The sequence below is a fragment of the Myodes glareolus genome, chromosome 13 (assembly GCF_982192425.1).
Source record: "Myodes glareolus chromosome 13, mMyoGla1.1, whole genome shotgun sequence".
Lineage (NCBI taxonomy): Eukaryota > Metazoa > Chordata > Mammalia > Rodentia > Cricetidae > Myodes > Myodes glareolus.
Window position 1 is genome coordinate 20951331 of NC_142038.1, and position 19801 is coordinate 20971131.

The 19801-nt window shown below is 47.9% G+C and overlaps 1 protein-coding gene and 1 non-coding gene across 4 annotated transcripts; both read right to left on the minus strand.

Moving 5' to 3' along the window:
- Positions 1-908: 908 nt before the first annotated feature.
- Prelid3a (PRELI domain containing 3A) lies at positions 909-15809 on the minus strand. 3 transcript variants are annotated; one of them, XM_085699787.2, is made up of 8 exons: positions 15716-15809; positions 6328-6496; positions 5521-5610; positions 2675-2745; positions 2474-2576; positions 2072-2182; positions 1642-1684; positions 917-1047 (listed from the first exon to the last, which is right to left on the minus strand). In XM_085699787.2, the coding sequence occupies exons 1-6, from the start codon at positions 15745-15747 to the stop codon at positions 2129-2131; spliced, it is 519 nt and encodes a 172-aa protein (XP_085555913.2). In that variant the 5' UTR covers positions 15748-15809; the 3' UTR covers positions 917-1047; positions 1642-1684; positions 2072-2128. The 3 variants fall into 3 exon arrangements, with proteins under 3 accessions (XP_085555912.2, XP_085555910.2, XP_085555913.2); XM_085699786.2 differs by lacking the exon at positions 1642-1684 and having other exon boundaries at positions 909-1043; XM_085699784.2 differs by lacking the exon at positions 1642-1684 and having other exon boundaries at positions 909-1047.
- Positions 15810-17063: 1254 nt separating this feature from the next.
- On the minus strand, positions 17064-17193 carry LOC125390677 (small nucleolar RNA SNORA61). Its single transcript, XR_007228848.1, has one exon. It is a non-coding gene; the product is annotated as a small nucleolar RNA SNORA61 (small nucleolar RNA).
- Between the last annotated feature and the right edge of the window lie 2608 nt (positions 17194-19801).

The window sequence follows — 19801 nt, forward strand, 5'->3', positions numbered from 1 at the left end:
TACAAGAAACTCTGAGGTGGGAAGGAAAAGTGAGCTTGGGGGAGGAGTTTCAACCTAGGCCAGGAGCACAAAGCCCCCAGTCAGAGCCAGCAGGAACCCAGGACCACGGAAAGTAGAGGAGGGAAGTAGGCTCTTTGTTACACAGCAGGTCCCCAACCTCTCTTTTTAGCTGGTAGAAGCTGAAAAGATGGCAGGGACTTGACAAGGATCCCAGTCGGGGCATGGTAGTGCACACCTGGGATTATTCCAGCACTTGAGATGCTGAGACAGGAGTTTCAGGAAAACCCGGGCTACAAGATCTGTCTCAACAACAACCAAAAAGAGCCAAGTATAGCAGCCCAAGTCTGTAATCCCAGCACTTGGGGAGATGGAAGTAGGAAGATCAGAAGTTCAAGGTCATCTTCAGTTCAAGGCTAGTCTGATCTTGAAAATCCCAGTCACCGCTGGAACCCATAGTGGCCTCTGTAGAGCGATCTACACCATTATTTTGGATATAGTACACGATGGGGACGCTGAGGGTCAGAAAGCAACTTCTTATCCACCTTCTTCACAGAGTGGAGCACTATAAGGTCATGCGGCCACCAGGAAGAAAGGACAGCAGCCAGATCCCTGGGGAAGGTTCGGGGAAACCCACCCTGGCTTAGCTGGCAGTACATGAGGAGAGGGGAGCTCTCCTTTGGTGAAGTGACTGGAGTCAGCAGGCAGAGGTGGCGCTCCTGCCAGGGGAAGCAGGCAAAAGCTTAAGACCAGTGCAGGGGAAGTGCAGCCCGGTCCTGTCCCAGCCCAGTGCTGTGGCGGCACAGTACCTACAGCAGAGGCTGGGAGAGAAGGGCTCCGGACCACTCCCAGGAACCACAGCCTCACACTGCTGGTGCCGGGCCCCAATGCTGGACTGGGTACCACGGACAGGGAAGATTCCAGCAGGTCCCAGCTCTTGCAGTCTTGACAGGAACCACATTCATCCACACTTGCCTTTCCTCTTCCTTGTCCAGCCATTCTTCCTTCCTTCTTTCTTTTCTTCTTGACTCTTTTTGGTGCGGTATCTGACTGAAGGTGGGGACAGGTTAGCTCTAGTTTACAAAGAACCTGAGGATTCACCTCAGGCCTCCCTCCCTCCACACACAGACCCACACACAGCCCCCACAACAAGCTCAGCTCCGTTTGAGGCTAAGAAGTCCCGTGGCAGGTCTTGGCTTGGGACTCAAGGTAAAGTTCTCGGGCAAACTTTGCTGACTTAGGAAAAAATGAAACTGTCTTAAAGACACCTCAGACCCCACAGATTGTTGGCTGAGGGAAACGTGGGAACAAACACCCGCTGGGGGCAAGGAAGGGAAACAGGGTGTAGCTGTCAGCAGCAGACAGGAAGTAAGGAGGTCCTGTCCTAAAGGGAAGTGGGACTCTTTCTGTGACACCAAGATGAACCCCAACCAATCCATCGTCACCTTCCTGGGGGCTGAGGAAACCAAGGAAAGTGTGTGCAGCTCATTAAGAGAAATGCCTTTCCCACTACAGGGACACAGTCCAGTAGCTGAACACTGGCTTGTACCAAGCGACTAAATAAGTACAAAGTATACAAAGTATTCTTTATAGAAACATGTGCAGACCCAGAAGGGGAGTGGAGCTCAGAGATAGAGTGCTTACTCAAGTCAGCAGGTGTGAGGTTCCAGGTCCCATGATGCCCCAGCTAATAAAAATGATAACATTTTCAGAAAGTATAAATTTTTCCCAAGACAAAAAAAAACCAACCAAACAAACAAACAAACAAAAAACCCTCAAGATTAACTCTGCCCATAACACTGTGGACCAATTCATGGAGGCTCTTCATCAGCGGTGACAATCCTGAGGAATGTTCAGGAAGCCAGGTCCTGAGACCTCAGGGCAGCAAATGCAACACTGCCTTCCTCAGACTCCAGCTTGCAACTGCTCAGGGAAACCCTGGGAAGAAGTCTTGGCACAAACCAAGGAAATGAAAGAGGCCGAACCTGTCTGTGGGGACAGACAGCAGGAAGCAGACAAACAAGCGTTCTCTCATGTACTGCATGCACATCGGTAATGAAAAGCCAGACTGTACCAGGTTAAGAAGTTACGGTGGTTGCCCCCTGTGTCACCAGGCATGGGTGCAGACCTGTTAGCTTATGGCACTCTCGGAATGTTCAATTATCCACTCGATGGCAGCCCAGCCCTGCAACAACACAGAAGGACTTCAGTTCTTGCTACGTGCAGCAAGTCACCAACCTGCGACACAGAGAGACTGGGACGGACTTCAGGGCAATAGTAACGGGCTGGGACAGGTGCCTTTCCCCTCAGATCCTGGTTAGCCTTTCTATGTTCCCACCAGAAAAACACAGTGAGGAATGCTGTGGCCTTAGGAGCTCAACTACAAAGACCCCAGTTCTCAGGAGAACCAGACATGTCACCACTTCATCTGTCACATTGCCCCTGAGAGCACCAGACCCCCGTCCTGAGATATCACCTTCTTTGCATTGGAGGATATCGTGCTGGCCATTAGACTTTCCAGGTAGCTCCCGAGGCTAATCCCCTTCACAGTGATGATGGCTTCTTGGGTGAGCACAGTCCTGCAGAAGAATTGAAGTGAGGGGCTGACTGACCCTGGGAAGGAAGCTCTGTCCACCCCTGCTGTTCAAGGACCCCATCCCAGGATGAGATGACTCACTTTTCAGGGTTCTCTGGATGAGGTGTGTATACCAACCTCTCATTCACAGACACCAGATTTGTGAGCGTGATCTTTAAAAGACGAAACAAACAAACACATATAAAAAATTAAAAAATAGGCCAGCAGGGCAGTGGTGGCATACACTTTTAATTCCAGCACCCAGGAGGCAAAGGCAGGGGAATCTCTGTGAGTTTGAGGCCAGCCTGGTCTACAGAGTGAGTAGACCAGGACAGCCAAGGGCTACACAGAGAAACCCTGCTTCAAAAAACATATGTATACATACACATACGCATACATATATCAATTAATAACTGGCTTTAGGTTTTAATTTTATTGTATTTCTTTTCAAACCATCTACACTTTCAGCCCCAAATGAACACTTATGAAAGCCAGAGAAAGGAAATATCCTGTGCCCCCTCCCCTCTACACCGTATGCTAGGAACAGCACTGGGCAGCTCCTTCTGGTGATTATTGATCCCTCCCTCCCCACGCCTGAGGAAGGACCTGCCTTCAAGGCACTCACACACAGCCACGCCCACCGGCAGCTGTGGGACAGACAATCCACTGGTAGTGTCCATGGCAACAGTAGTGAACTTTCCAGCCCGTGTGCCACACTGGATTGGAGGTCCTGGCTCTGGACTGGATGAGCTGGAGCTTGGGATCCACACAGAGGCTTCAGCAGCCTTATCTCCAATCCTCCTTCCTGTCAGCCAGCTGACTTACTGTTGTAGTTGCTACTAAAACCTACCTAGACCAGCAAGATAGCTCAGCAGATAAAGGTACTGATCACATCAGCCTAGCAACCCGAGTTTGATTCCTGGAACCCATGTAAAGAGGAAAGGACAGAACTGACTTCATAAAGCTGTCCTCTGACTTCCGCATGCATGTAATGGCATGCTCACACAGACTCACACCACACACACACACACACACACACACACACACACACGGGTTAAAAACAAAACAAAAGACCTAAAAACTGCCTCTAGAACAGCATGGTGAGCAGAACTCCCCATGTGCTACAACGTTGCACTTGTATGCCAGCTACAAACACACACGGCTAATGAACACCCAGGGTGCAGACCAAGGAATGGCTCTTTAACATTTTATTTAATTCTAATTAAATGGCCACATGAGGCTGCCACACTGGTCAATGAAAGTGGAGGGTCCCTGCAGTCTTTCTGTACAGCAAGAAAGCAGTTCATGAGGAGAGAGAAATGAAACTCCAGCCTCATTTCGGTAACCAGTGCTGGGCCAAGACTTCGAGAGTCTGACATCAGCTCATTTATGTTTGCCAAATTTAAGCATAGCACAGTTTTGGAAAAAAATGTTTTCTGATGACAATTAACTCAGCCCTGTGAGAATAACAAAGCTAAAGACGGGTTTGCACTGAAGCTCTTTACAAAGTACATATGGCTTCGTCCATAAGATGGATTCTAGACTTAGAAACAGGGCTCAAGGTAAGATAAGGGTCTGGAGAGAATGAGTGAGGTAAGCACAATGCCCACGGAGTCAGGGTTGGGCCTGGCCTGAAGACAACACAGAAGTCACTTAGCTAATCCCAGGACTAGGAAGGCAGAGACAGGTGGATCTCTGGGAGTTCCAGGCCAGTCTGGTCTACATAGTGAAACCCTGTTTCACAATTAAAAGTAAAATTCAAAAGTCAGGGTAAACATATCTGCTTCCTCAAATATTTACAATTTCGTGGTGAAGACATTCCAAATATTTTCTTCTAGTCCTTCCAGTTCTACCAATATATATTGTTAGCTGGGCATGGTGACACACATCTGAAGGACATCTATGCATTCAAGGCCAGCCTGATATCGTAGCATACTCTAGGCCAGCTAGGGCTACATAGTGAGGCCCCCCTTCTTCTCCTCCTCCTCCTTCTTCTTCTTATATGTAAAATACACAGTCATCTAGGTGTGCAATAATACACCCAGACTCAGTTCTCCTATCTAGCTGGTTATTGCCCTTTTCTGTCTTTCTATTTTATTTGTTTATTTTTACTTACTTTGAGGCAGGGTCTCACTATGTAGCTGTCTGTCCTGGAACTCACTATGCAGATCAGGCTGGCCTCAAACTGAGATCTGTCTGGTACATACACCACCTATTTTATATGTTGATTATACATGAATAAAAAGACTAGAAAAAGGCAGGCGGGGCATAGCCTCAGCACTCCAGAGGCAAGGCAGGGGGATTACCATAATTTTTTTTTAAATACTTATTTATTTATTTGTTATGTATGCAATATTCTGTCTGCGTGTATGCCTGCAGGCCAGAAGAGGGCACCAGACCCATTACAGATGGTTGTGAGCTACCATGTGGTTGCTGGGAATTGAACTCAGGACCTTTGGAAGAATAGGCAATGCTCTTAACCTCCGAGCCATCTCTCCAGCCCTGATTACCGTAAATTTAAGACCAACTTGTGATATCCAAAGAGTTTCAGACTGACCTGGGGTATAGTGAGACCCCCATCTAAAAGCTTTGCTTTTTTTTTAATTAATTAATTTATTATGTATACAATATTCTGTCTGTGTGTATGTCTGCAGGCCAGAAGAGGGCACCAGACCTCACCACAGATGGTTGTGGGCCACCATGTGGTTGCTGGGAATTGAACTCAGGACCTCTGGAAGAGCAGGCAATGCTCCCAACCACTGAGCCATCTCTCCAGCCCCTAAAAGCTTTGCTTTTAAAGATAAAATGCCACTAAATAAATTCAAATCTCCTATTAAAAATAAGCATACCTCGAGCAAAAGGCAAGCTGGAAATACAATTTAAGGGAGGCATTAGCGCCACCGCCAAGAAACATTTAAGCACCTTTCTCATCTTAGACCTCTGCTTACATTGGTGGAACACAGTTCCATTGTCCTTGCAGCCGGATCCACAACGGAGCGCTCTTTGATGTATGTCAAGGTCCTGTTGGCTCCCAAAATCTAGGAGACAAAAAGAAAGCTACTATAGCGACATGTCCAGTTACTCATTTCTTCACACGAAATGCTCTTTACCTGCCGATATAGCAGTGGGCAGAAGGGTCAAACCCTGGCAGACAGAGAACGGATTTCAGAGTTTAACACTTGACAAGAATGAATGTTTTGACAAAAAAAATTAAAACCAGGGAACCCCGGGGATCCCGAGAAGAGAGGCTTCTCTGCTGGCCAGAGCTCTGAAGGAAAGACTCAGCCTGCAGGATTCTATGTCACAACCTGACACAGGATCCAAGAGTGGTAAAAGGGCCACAAGGAGACAGCAGGAGATGGTAGGGCCTTGTAAGGATCTGGGCTCTGAGTGGAGGGGAAGCCAGCATGCAACCATACAGGGCAAAGCTGTCCCGGCTGTTATAGTCCCACAGTTCTCCACCGGACCCCACCCCACCCCCATCCCTGACTCTAAGAGCAATGTGTCTACCTGAAGTTCCTCTGTAAAGACCTAACTGAAGCATTACAAAATAGGGGGTTCTAGGCCTTGACAGATGTCACTGAAGAAAGGTCACCCAGCTCACTTATCTCAGAGTGACTAGTGTGCTTCCCAAAAAGCGGAATGGGACCCGTGGACAGCCCAAGGAGAAGAGGGCACAGGACTGCGGCAACCATGCCCAGCCGTTCGTGGCACCCCTTAGTAGTAAGGACCGGCGGCCACGCAGGGAGGCTCACCGCTCGCACGAGGCCGGGCAGCCCCCACTCGGTACTGAGCAGGCGCAGACTGTGCAGGCGCCCACAGCCGTCCACACTGCGCTCCAGCACGTCCACGCCCACCACGCACGGGTTCATCGGGTTTGGGTACTTCCGCATGGCAGCCTTGATCACCGTGTCCCAGGGATGGCTGGCAAGAGAACACAATCAGCAGAGGAAGTGGCCCTGAGGCTGAGGATCTGGGGTTCTGTCTGAGCCCAGGACTCCAGAGGAGCCCCAGGTCTGTGCTGGGCCTATGCAGGGCCATGGAGCTTAACTCACTTTGAATTTTTCCTCTCCTTGCTCTCCTCCAGCTCACAGGAGGTAGAAGCCTTTTGTGGGGACTTATCAGCAGTGAGACAAGCCTCCTTGTCTGCGCCTTGCTGGAAAAACACAGGCGGCTGTCCTTAATGCAGGCTGGACCCTGACTTCCATTTGGGCTTACAGGTAGTGTGGCATATTGGAAACACCCACGTGTACCCAAGCAGGCTTTTGTTCCTACAGGCTCAATGCTACCAAGAACCAAGGACAGTTCCCAGCTGATTGAATTTGGGCCATTATCGACTTTACAATGGTACAAAAGTGTATCTCAGTCCTCCTCTTCCACTTTCAGAACAGACTAAAAGGACCTCAGACCCCTTGAAGCTGGAGTTACGGCAGTTGTGAGTGGCCCCTCCAGGGCCCTCTACAAGAGTGGTATACACTTTTGAACTGCTGAGCCATTTCTCCAGCAGTTCTTACTAATAACACTTTCTTTCTTTCTTCCTTTCTTTCTTTCTTTCTCTCTCTCTCTCTCTCTCTCTCTCTCTCTCTCTCTCTCTCTCTCTCTCTCTTTCTTTTTTTTTGTTTTTTTGTTTTGTTTTGTTTTTCGAGACAGGGTTTCTCTGTAGCTTTGGAGCCTGTCCTGGAACTAGTTCTTGTAGACCAGGCCTGCCTCTGCCTCCTGAGTGCTGGGATCAAAGGCATGCGCCATCACCGCCTGGCCAACTAATGATATTTTCAACCTGCAATCTGGATTTGACAGAAGTATCTGCACTTTTAAACCTCTAAGTGGTACGTGGCTTGAAGCAATTTAAGTTTTTCCTATGTATGAGCGTTCATGTATGTCTGAGTGAATATTTGTGCACCACGTGTGTGCCTTGTGCCTGAGGAACATAAAAGAAGTCTTCGGATCCATGGAACTGGATTTCCAAGTGGTTGTAAAGCTGCCATGTGGGCCTGGGAACTGAACTCAGGCCCTCTGCAAGTACAGTAAGTGCTCTTAACCACTGAGAATCCCAGCCTCACAGAGCTTTTTTTTTTTTTTCTTGAGTTGGGGTTTCTCTGGGGCTTTGGAGCCTGTCCTGGAACTCACTCTGCAGACCATGCTGGCCTCGAACTCACAGAGGTCCACCTGTCTTTGCCTCCCGAGTGCTGCGATTAAAGGCGAGTGCTACAACCACCCGGTATTTTTAACCTTTTTGTTTCTTTATTTTAAACTGTTAAAAAACACCTTTAATCCCACCATTTAGGAGTAGAAGCAAGTGGATCTCTGAGTTCCAGGCCACACATGGTGCACAAACATACAAACAAATACAAAACTTAGAGTTGTTTCAAGCAACGTACCACTTAGAGGTTTGAATGACGTGAAGATTCTCCTGCCAAATCCAGAGTCTGGGATTAAAGGCTGTGCCACCACTGCCTCAAAACATCTTTATTTTCTAAAGATTTTATTTTATGTGTAGTGTTTTATTTGTATGTTTATATGCACCAGTGTGTGCCTGGTGCCCATGGGGGCTAGAAGAGGGCATCGGTCCCCTGGCTGGAATTATTGGCAGTTGCGAGCTGCCTGGTATCTTTAAAGTGATCAAGTCCAACCGGGTTTGGTGGCACACACCTTTATACCAGCATGGGGGGGGGCATAGGCAGATAGAGCTGAGGTTGAGGCTAACCTGGTCTACAGAACGAGTTCCAGGACAGCCAGCATGCAAGCCTGGCAATGCTGGGTGTTGAGAAGGGCGTGGCTGGCTGGAGGCGTGTGAGCGCCCCACGGGAGCATCTGACGGGTCATTTGCCTGCAGAAGCTGCAAGTGCACAGAGCACTCTCTGGCACGTTTAGGCAGACGAGTTGGACAGAGACCACTCTCAACAGGCGGAGTCCCAGCTATACACTGAAGTGTGGTGCAACTGAGTCAGATTCCAAAGGAAGGGAGGCCTCTGCTGCCACCCATTCTAGAATGGCCCCAAGCATCCATACCAGGGTCTGCCTGGAACCACAGAGAGCAGGTGAAAGGTTGAACGCCGGCTTCCACGCTGTATTAGAGTTCTCTAAATAAAGAGAACCGATAGAATGTATGTGTGTAATATATATGCATTGTTTTCTTATATATGCTGCGTATTATATATTAAATATAATATATTTATATTATATATTCTATGAACATATTATAATTTATAAATATTATAATAAAATAGTATTATATATATATATATATATATATATATATACACACAGCCCTCTATCTGTGTGAGCCTGGACTTTATACACACACCTCAACCAAGGCAATACGTTACAAAACACTGATGCAGAGGTAGATAAGAGAATCAAGCTACAGAAACCCAGAAATCATGGATATTATTTTTCAAGTGCCAGTCCTCCAATTTTTGGAAAGTGCAGTTGTTAAGTTTTTATTTTTTTATTGTTGAGAGAGGGTCTCATATACGTTCAGCTGGCCTTAAACTTCTGATATAATATAAATAGTATATCATATATAGTTTTATATATATATATATATATATATATATATATTTTAAAGGGGATCTATTAGACTGGCTTACATGATATGGTCTGGGTAGTCCCACGATCACTTTCTTACACTGGAGAATCTGAGAATCTGGCACCAGCCCAGCCCATGAGGCTGACTGATCCCAACAGTCCCAGTCTGGTGCTGAAGGTCTGGAGGACCCCGGAGAGCTGCTGGTCTTCAGGCTGTGCAGGAATCCAGGAGAACTGGTGCTGATGTCAGTGAAGGGGTGCCTTAGCAACAGGAAGCAGGGATGCCTTAGCAACAGGAAGGATGAACTTGCCAGCAGGTATGAAAGCAAGCAGACAGAATGCAAAGCTTCCTTCTTCCATGTCCTTTGATCAGTGTGGCCATAGGGTGAATCTTCTGGCCTCAAAAACCTGATCATAAAAATTCCACGCAGATTTACCCAGCAGTTTACACTTGAGTTGATTTGAGACCCAGTGAAGTCAACAACCAAGATCAGTCATCACCCTAGGCAAAGCAGGATGGCAGAAACTGATGTCCAAGATTTGCCTAAATCATCCAGGAAAAGGTCAGTGGTAGTTGGGGGCTGTGGACCCCCAGACCCTGAATTTCCTGTCAACAACTTGTTTTCCTGTGTTTGATGCTACTCTGAGCAGGAGACCCTCTAGAGTTCCTGATAGCAGGGGAGTGGTTTCTGGTGGGTTTGGCTGGGGCGTGGCTATCAGTTAAGAATCCCTATATAAGCTGCCCCTGAACACAATAAAGGGGGTATTCTTGTTTCAAGGATGACCTGTGTCCCCATGTCTCTGTCTCTGTGAGTATGTATGTGTGTCAATCTCAAGGTCCTTTGCCCGAGACTCGTGAACCATACCGTAGCGCGTAGTAGCATGGATGGTACAGTGGTGGGAATGCAAAGGAAACCAAGCAAACTGTAAGAGGACCAGTTAGCTCAGGAGACCCACCATGTGTACAGGACTCTGCTCTTTTCCATGTTTGCTTATTTCTAAAAGTTGTAGAGTTAAAGGTTTAGAGGTAGGGTGGCTAAGAGGCAGTCACAGGACCAATAGCTCAGCCATACCCTACCTCCAGTGGGTTCCGAAGAGCGTGGGTCATCCCCTGGGAGCTCTAGACCCTCTTAGGAAGTGGTTGTCACAGCGTGATTGGGACTTTATAAGCTCTCTAGTCCTATCAACATTTACAACGATGGCTCTTAAAGCAATGGGGAAAAGTGCTGGGCTCTCCCAGCAATGCAGGCCAGGCTCCAAACCACAGCCTGGTCACGGCTGCTCACACACGCACTCAGGGAAACAGCTCAGGATTCTCTTAGGAGTATGTGATGAAGTGGGAAAGTGGTTAATTTTATCATCACTTGACCTCTGAGGACTCTTTGTCAATCTGCAAGAGAGCAGGCTGTGTGCCAGAAATACTTCGGCACAACGAGCCGCACTCAGGCTGCCCTGGATAGATCAGGCTGTTGTGTGGGCAGCCCCCCAGCTCAGCGCTGCCTCCCTCCCCCCAGCTCACTGCTGCCGCCCTCCCCCCAGCTCAGCGCTGCCTCCCACCCACAGGGGAGCTCTCAGGCTGTTGTGTGGGGAGCCCCCCAGCTCAGCGCTGCCTCCCACCCACAGGGGAGCTCTCAGGCTGTTGTGTGGGGAGCCCACCCAGCTCACCGCTGCCGCCCTCCCCCCAGCTCACCACTGATGCCCACCCAGCTCACCGCTGCCTCCCACCACCCACTGCGTGCCCTTGGGAGGATAATGCTCAAACGGTTTGCTCAGACTTGGGGACCTGGTAGGTATTTTCTGGGAAGTTAAGGAGTGAGCGAGCCTATCACTACTTTTAAGAAGCTCTCCTTTTTTGGTCATAGCAGTAAAGGGAAGGTACAAAGACATACCTTTTCCAGCTACCTATCTGGGTGAGGCTGGACTGTATCCACACACCTCAACCGTGGCAATAGATTGTAAAACACAGGATGCAGATGAGGGTAAGAGAATCAAACTGTAGGAATCTATTATTTTTCAAGTACCAGTCCTCTAGCTTTTGCTGTTAAGTTTTTAATTTTTCAATTGTTGAGAGAGAGTCTCGGGTCTGGAGAAATGGCTTAGTTGAGACTGCTCTTCCAGAGGTTCTGAGTTCAATTCCCGGCAACCACATGGTGGCTCACAACTGTCTACAATGGGATCTGATGCCCTCTTCTGTCATTCAGGCATCCATGTAAAGTAGAGCAGTCATACGTATAAATAAATACATCTTTAACAAAGACAGAGGGTCTTACATATGCTCAGCTGGCCTTGAACTCCTGAATTTCCTGCTTCACCCTGCCAAATGCTGGGATTACAGGCACGTACCACCACATCAAGCTTATGGTGTTGGGGACTGAAGGCAGGCTTTCACACATTCTAGGCAAGCGGTCTACCATCCTCATCCCGATTTTTACTTTGAACTGTGAACCGTATAGGCTTAACACGAGACATAGTGGCAAATGGCCTATCATCTAAGTACTCAGGAAGTGAACACAGGAGGATCAGAAATTCAAAGTCATCCTCAGCTACATAGTGAGCCAGCCTGGACAACATGAAACCCTGTGTCAAAAAAAAAAAAGTTTATTATTGTTCTTTGCAATGAATTAGTATTTTTAAAATTTGAACCGAAATTTATTTTATTTTCTTTGGATTTTCTTGAGACAGGGTTTCTCTATGTAGCTTTGGAATCTGTCTTGGAACTCACTCTGTAGACCATGCTGGCCTCAAACTCAGAGAGATCTGCCTGCCTCTGCCTCACAAGTGCTGGGATTAAAGGCCACCACCACCTGGCTCAATTAAAATTTCTAATGACAACAGAATTGGTTGGTTGTTTTGGGGATTTTTTTTTGGGGGGGGGTAGGGGTTAAGACAGGGTTTCTCTGTGTAACAGTCCTAGCTGTCCTGGAACTAGCTCTTGTAGACCAGGCTGGCCTTGAACTTACAGAGATCCACCTGCTTCTGCCTCCGGAGTGCTGAGATTAAAGGCGTGGACTACCACCACCTGGCTGGTTGTTTTTTAAGATAGGGTCTCTGTACATAGCCGAGGTGTGCCTAAAGACCCTCTTTCCTAAGTGATGGGTTACAGTATACATGGCTTTCAGTATTCAAGTGCTATGCCAGTACACATGGCTGGCTGATATTGTAACTGTTAAAAGATAATCAAGGACTGGAGAGAGGGCTCGGTAGTTAACAGCACTAGCTGTGCTTCCTAAGGTCCTGCGTTCAATTCGCAGCACTCACACAGTGGCTCACAACCTCCTATAAGGGGGACTTGATGTCTTCTTCTAGCATACATAAAACACACAAAAGTAGCCGGGCGGTGGTGGCGCACGCCTTTAATCCCAGCACTCGGGAGGCAGAGGCAGGCGGATCTCTGTGAGTTCGAGGCCAGCCTGGGCTATAAGAGCTAGTTCCAGGACAGGCACCCAAAAAACTACAGAGAAACCCTGTCTCAAAAAAAAAAAAAAAAAAAAAAAAACCACAAAAAAACAAAAACACATAAGTAAATAATTTTTTAAAAAAGGATATAATCAACGTAAACCAAAACTGAGGGCCTCAATATTTCCTAGAGTGTAAAGTAGTTCTATAACTGAGCAGCCTAAGACCTGCTGGCTTAAGCGTTCCTTGGTTAGTCACTTTGACAAATACCCCACAGAAACCATTCAAAAGAAGGAAAGACTGACTCTGGCTCGTGGTTTTAAAGGCTTCAGTATGGTCACGTGCCTCTGCTGCTCCTGTGCCTGCGATGAGGCAGAACATAAACAGAGGACACAGAGTACAGCGCAAAAGCTTACCTCAAGACAGACAGGAAGCCGGAAGGAATAAGAGGAGGGGTCGAGGCCAAGGTATAGCCATTCAAGGACACGCCCCAACCAGGTCCCAACTACATGGTTCCATCATTCCCCATTTTCAATGTATTACACCACTGGTTAGGTCAGAGACCTCAGGAGCTAACTGATCTCCTATGGCAGTGGGTTCGTAACCTGTGGGTGTAATGACTCTTTCATAGGGGTCACCTAAGACCGTATGCATATCAGATATTTACATTACAATTCAAAACAGGTACAAAATTAGTTATAAAACTGCAATAAAAATAATTTTATGATTGAGGGGTCACCACAACATGAGGAATTGTATTAAGGGGTTGCAGCATTAGGACGGGTGAGAACCACTGTATGGAAAAGCCCTCACAAACATACCCAGGGGTGTGCCTCACTAATTTCCAGGTATCTCTCAATCCAGGGTGACAGCCAATATTGATCATCACAGGCAGTTAAGTATAGCAGAAACACATGTCCTTTCAATAAGAGACAGGGCAAAAGTATAGCATATTCATAAAGTGAGTGATTATACAGATGGTATAATCAAGCTATATCTCTATATATATCAGTTTAGATAGCTCTCACAAACTTTGAGGGCCTATACTGATGGCCTGCCAGAGGCCTATTGCTGCCCTTATTCTGGAAGGACACCTGCTCTCTGTGTGAGCTTCCTCCCTATGAACAGTGCCAGGGTCAGACACTGGCAGAGTACCTGGGATACAAAACAAAGAACCAATGCAAGCTACCACATGGGTGAACCTCAAAAAAAAAAAAAAAAAAGTTTTAGAAAAGAAACCAGACCCAGAACACCACACCACATATTGTATAACTATTTATATAAGATATCCCCCCACCCAAAATATTTGTGTGTGTGTGTGTGTGTGTGTGTGTGTGTGTGTGTGTGTCTGCAGAAACAAATCAGTAGTTCCCCGGGACAGGAAGAGAAGATCTCAAATACCAAGTTGGAGATCTCCTTGGAAGGTAACAGAAATGTTCTAAGCTGGCCACCATGGTGATGACTGCACAATTGGCAAGAAATAACTTAATTTCTGTAAATATAGTAAAAATTACTCAATTGTACAACACATTTAACTCTCTTCTCTTTTCGTGTGTGGCGTGAGCGACACGTAGGTGCGCCAGGCTGACGTAGAGAATCCTTTTTGATCTTCCGTGCTCTTCACGGAGGCGGGAGAGTTTTGCTAGCTGGCTTGCTCATCCCTGTCTCCATCTAACCAAGCTGGAATCACAGCCCAGCTGTCACCCTCGCACTGGCTGATGTTTACATGAGTTCTGGGGATCTGAACCCTAGTCCTCACACTTCCACGGCAAGCACTTTAACCAGCGAGCCATCTCCCCAGGCCAGAACTGTAGAATACACTTTAAAACGGGTGTCCTGGGATCAACAACATGGCTCAGAGCTAAAGATGCCTCACGTCTGATTAGATCTCCTGATCTCAACAAGGAGTTGAGAACAGACTCTGCCATGTTAACCTGACTGCTACTTGCACACTGTGGCAAACACACCCCACAAATAATTAATTAAATGTAATTTTCAAGATATTAAAAAGGGCCAACCACGGTAGCATATGCCTTTAATCCCAGCCCTGGGGAAGCAGAGGTAGGTGGATCTCTGAGAGTTTGGGGCCACCCTGGTCTACATAGCAAACTCTAGGCCAACTCAAAAAAAAAAAAAAAAAAAAAAAAGAACTCCTCAAAGGAAAAAAAACAAAACAAAAACCCCGAAACACACACATACACCACAACATTAAAATGGGTGGTAACACATTAGAGATTACGAAATTACAAAACAATAGAATTTAACAAAATAAAAGGACAGAAGCTGCAAAAATGGTCAAAATGTCAACACTGTTTTCAGAATCAACATTTCGGGACCCTTAGAGCAGCTCTCAGAGGGTCCAGGTCAATACTCTGGCTTCCCTGTGCTTAATGACTTTTCTCCCCTCTCTGCATTCAGACAGAAGAAATTATGCCTGAATCTTGGGGGAACCTCCTTCAGAAAGGCTGAAAACTTTACCAAAAGAATACATACCACCCGTTCTAAGGTTCCATTTTTAAAAATTTTTTTTTCAAAGATGGGTTTTGTGGTGGAATACTTTTCTAGGAGGCTCAAAACACTGGGTTCTATTTCCAGCACCATCAAAAAACAAAAATAAAGAAGTCAGAAGTTCTGAAGCCAGGCGATACGTTTTTATTAAAATGTTACACTTTAAAAGACAACGGATAACAATTCTGTTTCAAGCAGTTCCCCCCCCCCCCCCGCCTCCGCTCAGAACGAAACGGTTCTCCAGACAGGATCAGAAATTCTCAAGAGTCTTTTTTCTTGAAAAGATATTAAAACACTCGATGACAAGGTGGAAGGTGCCCTTGAGTCAGGAGGACACTTGAGGTAGTTCGGGGATTCTCCGGGGTCTTTGAAGCGTTTGTGTGCACAGGTATTCAGGACCAAACGCCCCAAATGCCTCCCTCGCATCTAGTCTTCCCCCAGATTGAAGCCCTTCGAGCATCATCTGTAACACCCGCTGCGTAACTCCGGACGGTTCGCAACACCCCTGCGGCGCAGCTTGCAGCCTGCACAGGCTGGCTGGGGATGGGAATGGGGATGGGGAGGCCTGCGCCTCGCACCTGCCTCCCACTCCCCGTTCCGCGATCCCGGACACAGAGTGCTTGCCTCTCCCGGATCCCCGCCCCTTCCCGAGGATGCGCGTGGCTCCGGCCTCGTCCACGCATTCCCCAGCGCAGCCCTCAGCCCGCTCACCCGAACACGTGCTCCGAGCTCCAGATCTTCATCGCCGCAGCCGCAGGCCCTAGGCGCGGGCTCGGCGCTCTGCGGGATGCTGCGCGACGCCGCGAGGGCGGGGCGCCTGCTGGACCGCCTCTTCCATCACGTGGCCCGGGCTGCAGCGGCTAAAAATAGGGACGTGGGAGGCGGGTGGTACCCAGAGCGACGCTGCGGCAAGGGCTTGCAAATGGCAGCGCCAGGCTCTTTGAAGCAGTCCAAATTGTTCCTCTGCCCTTTCCAACCACACGGGAATGTTGTGGACGAAGCAGACTGCCAATTTAAAATAAATAGTCTGGGTATTGAATAAGCTTGAAACCCCAGTGATTGGAAGCGTCACAGGCAGCCCAGTAGAGAGACTACAATGACAGGTCCCTTGCCCCTAGGAAGTAGAAGTAGTGGGTTCTGCGAATGCTTTCGGGATAAGCTTTATGTGGTGCCCCTGCAAAAGACTTGAGGGCAAAGGCAGACTTCGTCTTAGAGTTACCAGTTACTGGAGCGCTGCTCTAGTGGAGCTAATCGCCTTTATGCTGGTGGACACAAAACAGTTCTCGCCTCAGAGGGAGTAAAGTAGTTTGTTTTTGAGCCAAATATGAGTGATCATGATCCAGGAACAAGGCCTGAGGTTGCCCTGAAGACATGTCCCACCGAGAATGTGGTTACACAAAACTATTAGTTACAGAACAAAGAAAGTCACAAATCATGCCCTTTACCAAGAAACCACAGCGATCAGAGCAAGTTGGGAGCTCAGCTATAGGCCTTAGATGATAGCATTCTTCGTATTTGGTTGGTGAAAAGTCAGTGGTCTGCTATGGAGTGTACTGTAAAGGTTTTGATAGGCGAAGCTATTTGATCAGACACGTGGGTGGGCGGTCTTCAGAAGGGCTGTATATAAAGGGCTGTATATAGGGTTGCTGGATGGGTATGGCAGCCCACATATGATCTAAGCTTACTGGAGGTAGACATAGAATCTAGCGAGCAAGGTGGCTAGCCAGACTAACAACAAGCTACAGTTTAGCAAGAGATTCCATACACATACACACATACATAAGTATCTTCACACACTTGCCCACAAACATGTGCCCACACACATGCAGCTATGAGCATGAACAGCACGTACACACACAAACAAAAAAGAAAGATAAAAAGGGACTAAAGCTAGCACAAGATAATTTGGACTCTAATCCAGTTTGAGACAGGCCTCAAACTCACTGAGATCCACCAACCTGGGCTCCTGAGCGCTAGGATTAAAGGTGCATGCCACCACCGCCCGGCCACATTCATTTCCTGAGTTCTCAGGTTATCCCATCTTACAGGAAGAGCTAAGGCCTGCTTGAACCTGACCCACATGCTCTGTACCAAATTACATCTTAGTAAGGACAGCTTCAGTGTAATCTTCCCACTTTGCAACCACCAAGACCAGCAACTAGATCTGATGGGAAAGGGAACCGGAGGGTCCATCTCTTGTATTTTGTTTTTGTTTTGAGACACAGTCTTGCTGTTTAATGCTGGTCGGTCTGGAAATCTCTTTGCAGACCTCTGTGGCCTGAAACTTGCGGCAATTTTCCTGCTTCTGCTTCCCAAGTGCTGGGATGACAGGAGCCAAGTCCCACGTGGGCTCTAGCTTAACTTTAACTGCTCATATATCCCACAGTTCATGCAAGGGGTTCTCGAAGCACCTGTTCAGCCAAGATCACCCAGCCCACCCAGGGCTACTCAGCCCTGTGTCTTTCTTCACTGACCCTCTCTATTGCGCTTAAACGGCTGCACGGTCTCCTGATAGCTCACTCACCTTCCCGTTTCCTTTGTGCATCCCCCTCTTCTTCCTCTGAACCCTCCCTGGGAACACATCCATTGACTCCCAAGCCTGCATCTCTGTGGTGGCTAGTTTTATGTCAATTTGACACAAGGTAGAATCACTGGAGAGGAGGAAGCCTCAGTTGTGAAGCTCCTCCATAAGATGGGGCTGTAGGCAAGCCTGTAAGGACATTTTCTTAATGAGTGATTGATGGGGGAGGGCCCAGCCTACTGTGGGTGGAGCCATCCCTGGGCTGGTGGTCCTGGCTTCTAAAAGAAAGCAGACTTAGCAGGCCATGTGAGCAAGCCAGTAAGCAGCTCCCCTCCATGGCCTCTGCATCAGCTCCTGCCTCCAGGTTCCTGCCCTGTTTGAGTTCCTGTTCTGACTTCCTTCAGTGATGACCAGTAAGCATAAGCTGCATAAATCCTCTCCTCCCCAGTTGCTTCTGGTCATAGTGTTTCATCACAGCAATAGTAACCCTGGCTAGGACAATCTCCATGTCACATTTCCACCAAGCTTTTGTCTCACTCCAGCGGCCTGGATGCTTATAACCTCCCAACAGGCTCCAAGCACCATATTCCTTGGGCCCATTTCTCCTCAGTGATGCTGTTGGGACCCAGAATATCCAGGGTCTCCAAGCTAGAGACATGTTGTCGGTCTTAAAGCCAGTCAGTCATGACCTTTTGGGATTTACCTCTTGCACAGGATGCTAACCCACTCACTCCTCCATCCCCATCTTAGAGGAGTCAGCAAGTCTGGGGCCAGTGTTGGCCCCTCTTCGTGAACGGCTTTCCTCTAAGCCTTAGGGCCTTTACCCAAGAAAGGAGCAGGCTGGCAGCAGCCACGCTCAAGGGCAGGTGAGAATGGAATGAAGCCACAGAACCGGCTTTCTGCAGGTGACCTGCCACCTGTCACTGCCCTGCCTCCAGACTGACTGCACCCTAGTACTGTCCACTTCCTCCTCCTGACCGTCTCTCAGTCTCCTATCAGCCTGTCTGAATAAATGGTGCCGCCTCGTACCAGATAGCTGTGACTTGTCCTTGAGAACCTGTCTTCACGCCTCCGTAGGGAAGCCCTGCAGTCCTCAGCACTGCCTTTGGGTGCCCCTCCCCGCTCCCAGTGCTCAGAGCCGGTCTGCACCTCTGGCCTTAAATCACCAAGCTCTGTGGCTACTGGATTTAATAGTCAGTCTCTCCTACCAGACTCAGGCTGACTTGGGATCAGTTTCCAAGCCCACTCACAGGCCTCTTGAGTGGGCTTTTCTGGGGCAAGATTCAAAAATTATACTTTTGCCAGGCAGTGATGGTGAACAGCTTTAATTCCAATACTTGGGAGACAGAGGAGGGCAGAACTCTGTGAGTTCAAGGCCAACCTGGTTTACAAAGCGAGTTCCAGGACAGCCAAAGAAATCCTATCTCAAAAAAAGAAGGAAGGAAGGAAGGAAGGAAGGAAGGAAGGAAGGAAGGAAGGAAGGAAGAAAGAAAAGGGGGCTTGCAAGATGGCTCAGCAGTTAAGAGCACTGACTGCTCTTCCCAGCACCTACATGGCAGCTCACAGCCATCTATAATTACAATTCCAGGGGATCTGGAACCTTCATACCAATGCACATCAAATAGAGTTTAAAAAATTAAAAAAAAAGAGAAAAGAAAAAGAAAATATGTATTCATTTTTTTATGAGCAGCCTGAGCCATTAAAATGCTGGCTAAAGTTTGAAAAGTGGGGCTGAATCTCTTTGAACCGTCCAAGGACAGGATCTGAACCCATTTGCTGTGCACACATGACCTGACACAGTCTCTGGCAAACAGAAGGTACTTGCCAGGTGCTTGTTCAGTGACTCAAGGATCATTCCTAGGCAGTGATAAGACAAAGAATGCCCTGGCCCTGGGTGGCAGGCACACCACCCAGGATAACTCCCAGCCGGCAACCAGTCTAGTGCTTCTTGGCCTGTTCTTCAACTGCTGACCACCTGGGGGAACCTACAGGCTTGCCCAGCAGAGGTCCTACTTTTTCGCTGTTTGAGACAGATTCGTGCTATGTAACGCAGGTACACAGTCCTGATCCTTCTGCCTCAGCTTCCCAGTGCTGGAATTATAGGTCTATATTAGCACAGCCAGTAGGGGTATGTGTGTGTGTGTGTGTGTGTGTGTGTGTGTGTGTGTGTGTGTGTAGTGTCTGTCTGTATGTGTGTCTGTCTGTGTATGTGTTGGAGATTAAACCCAGGTATCAAGTTTGTGTTCTAATCTTTTAAACATCTATTTTTGGTCCAG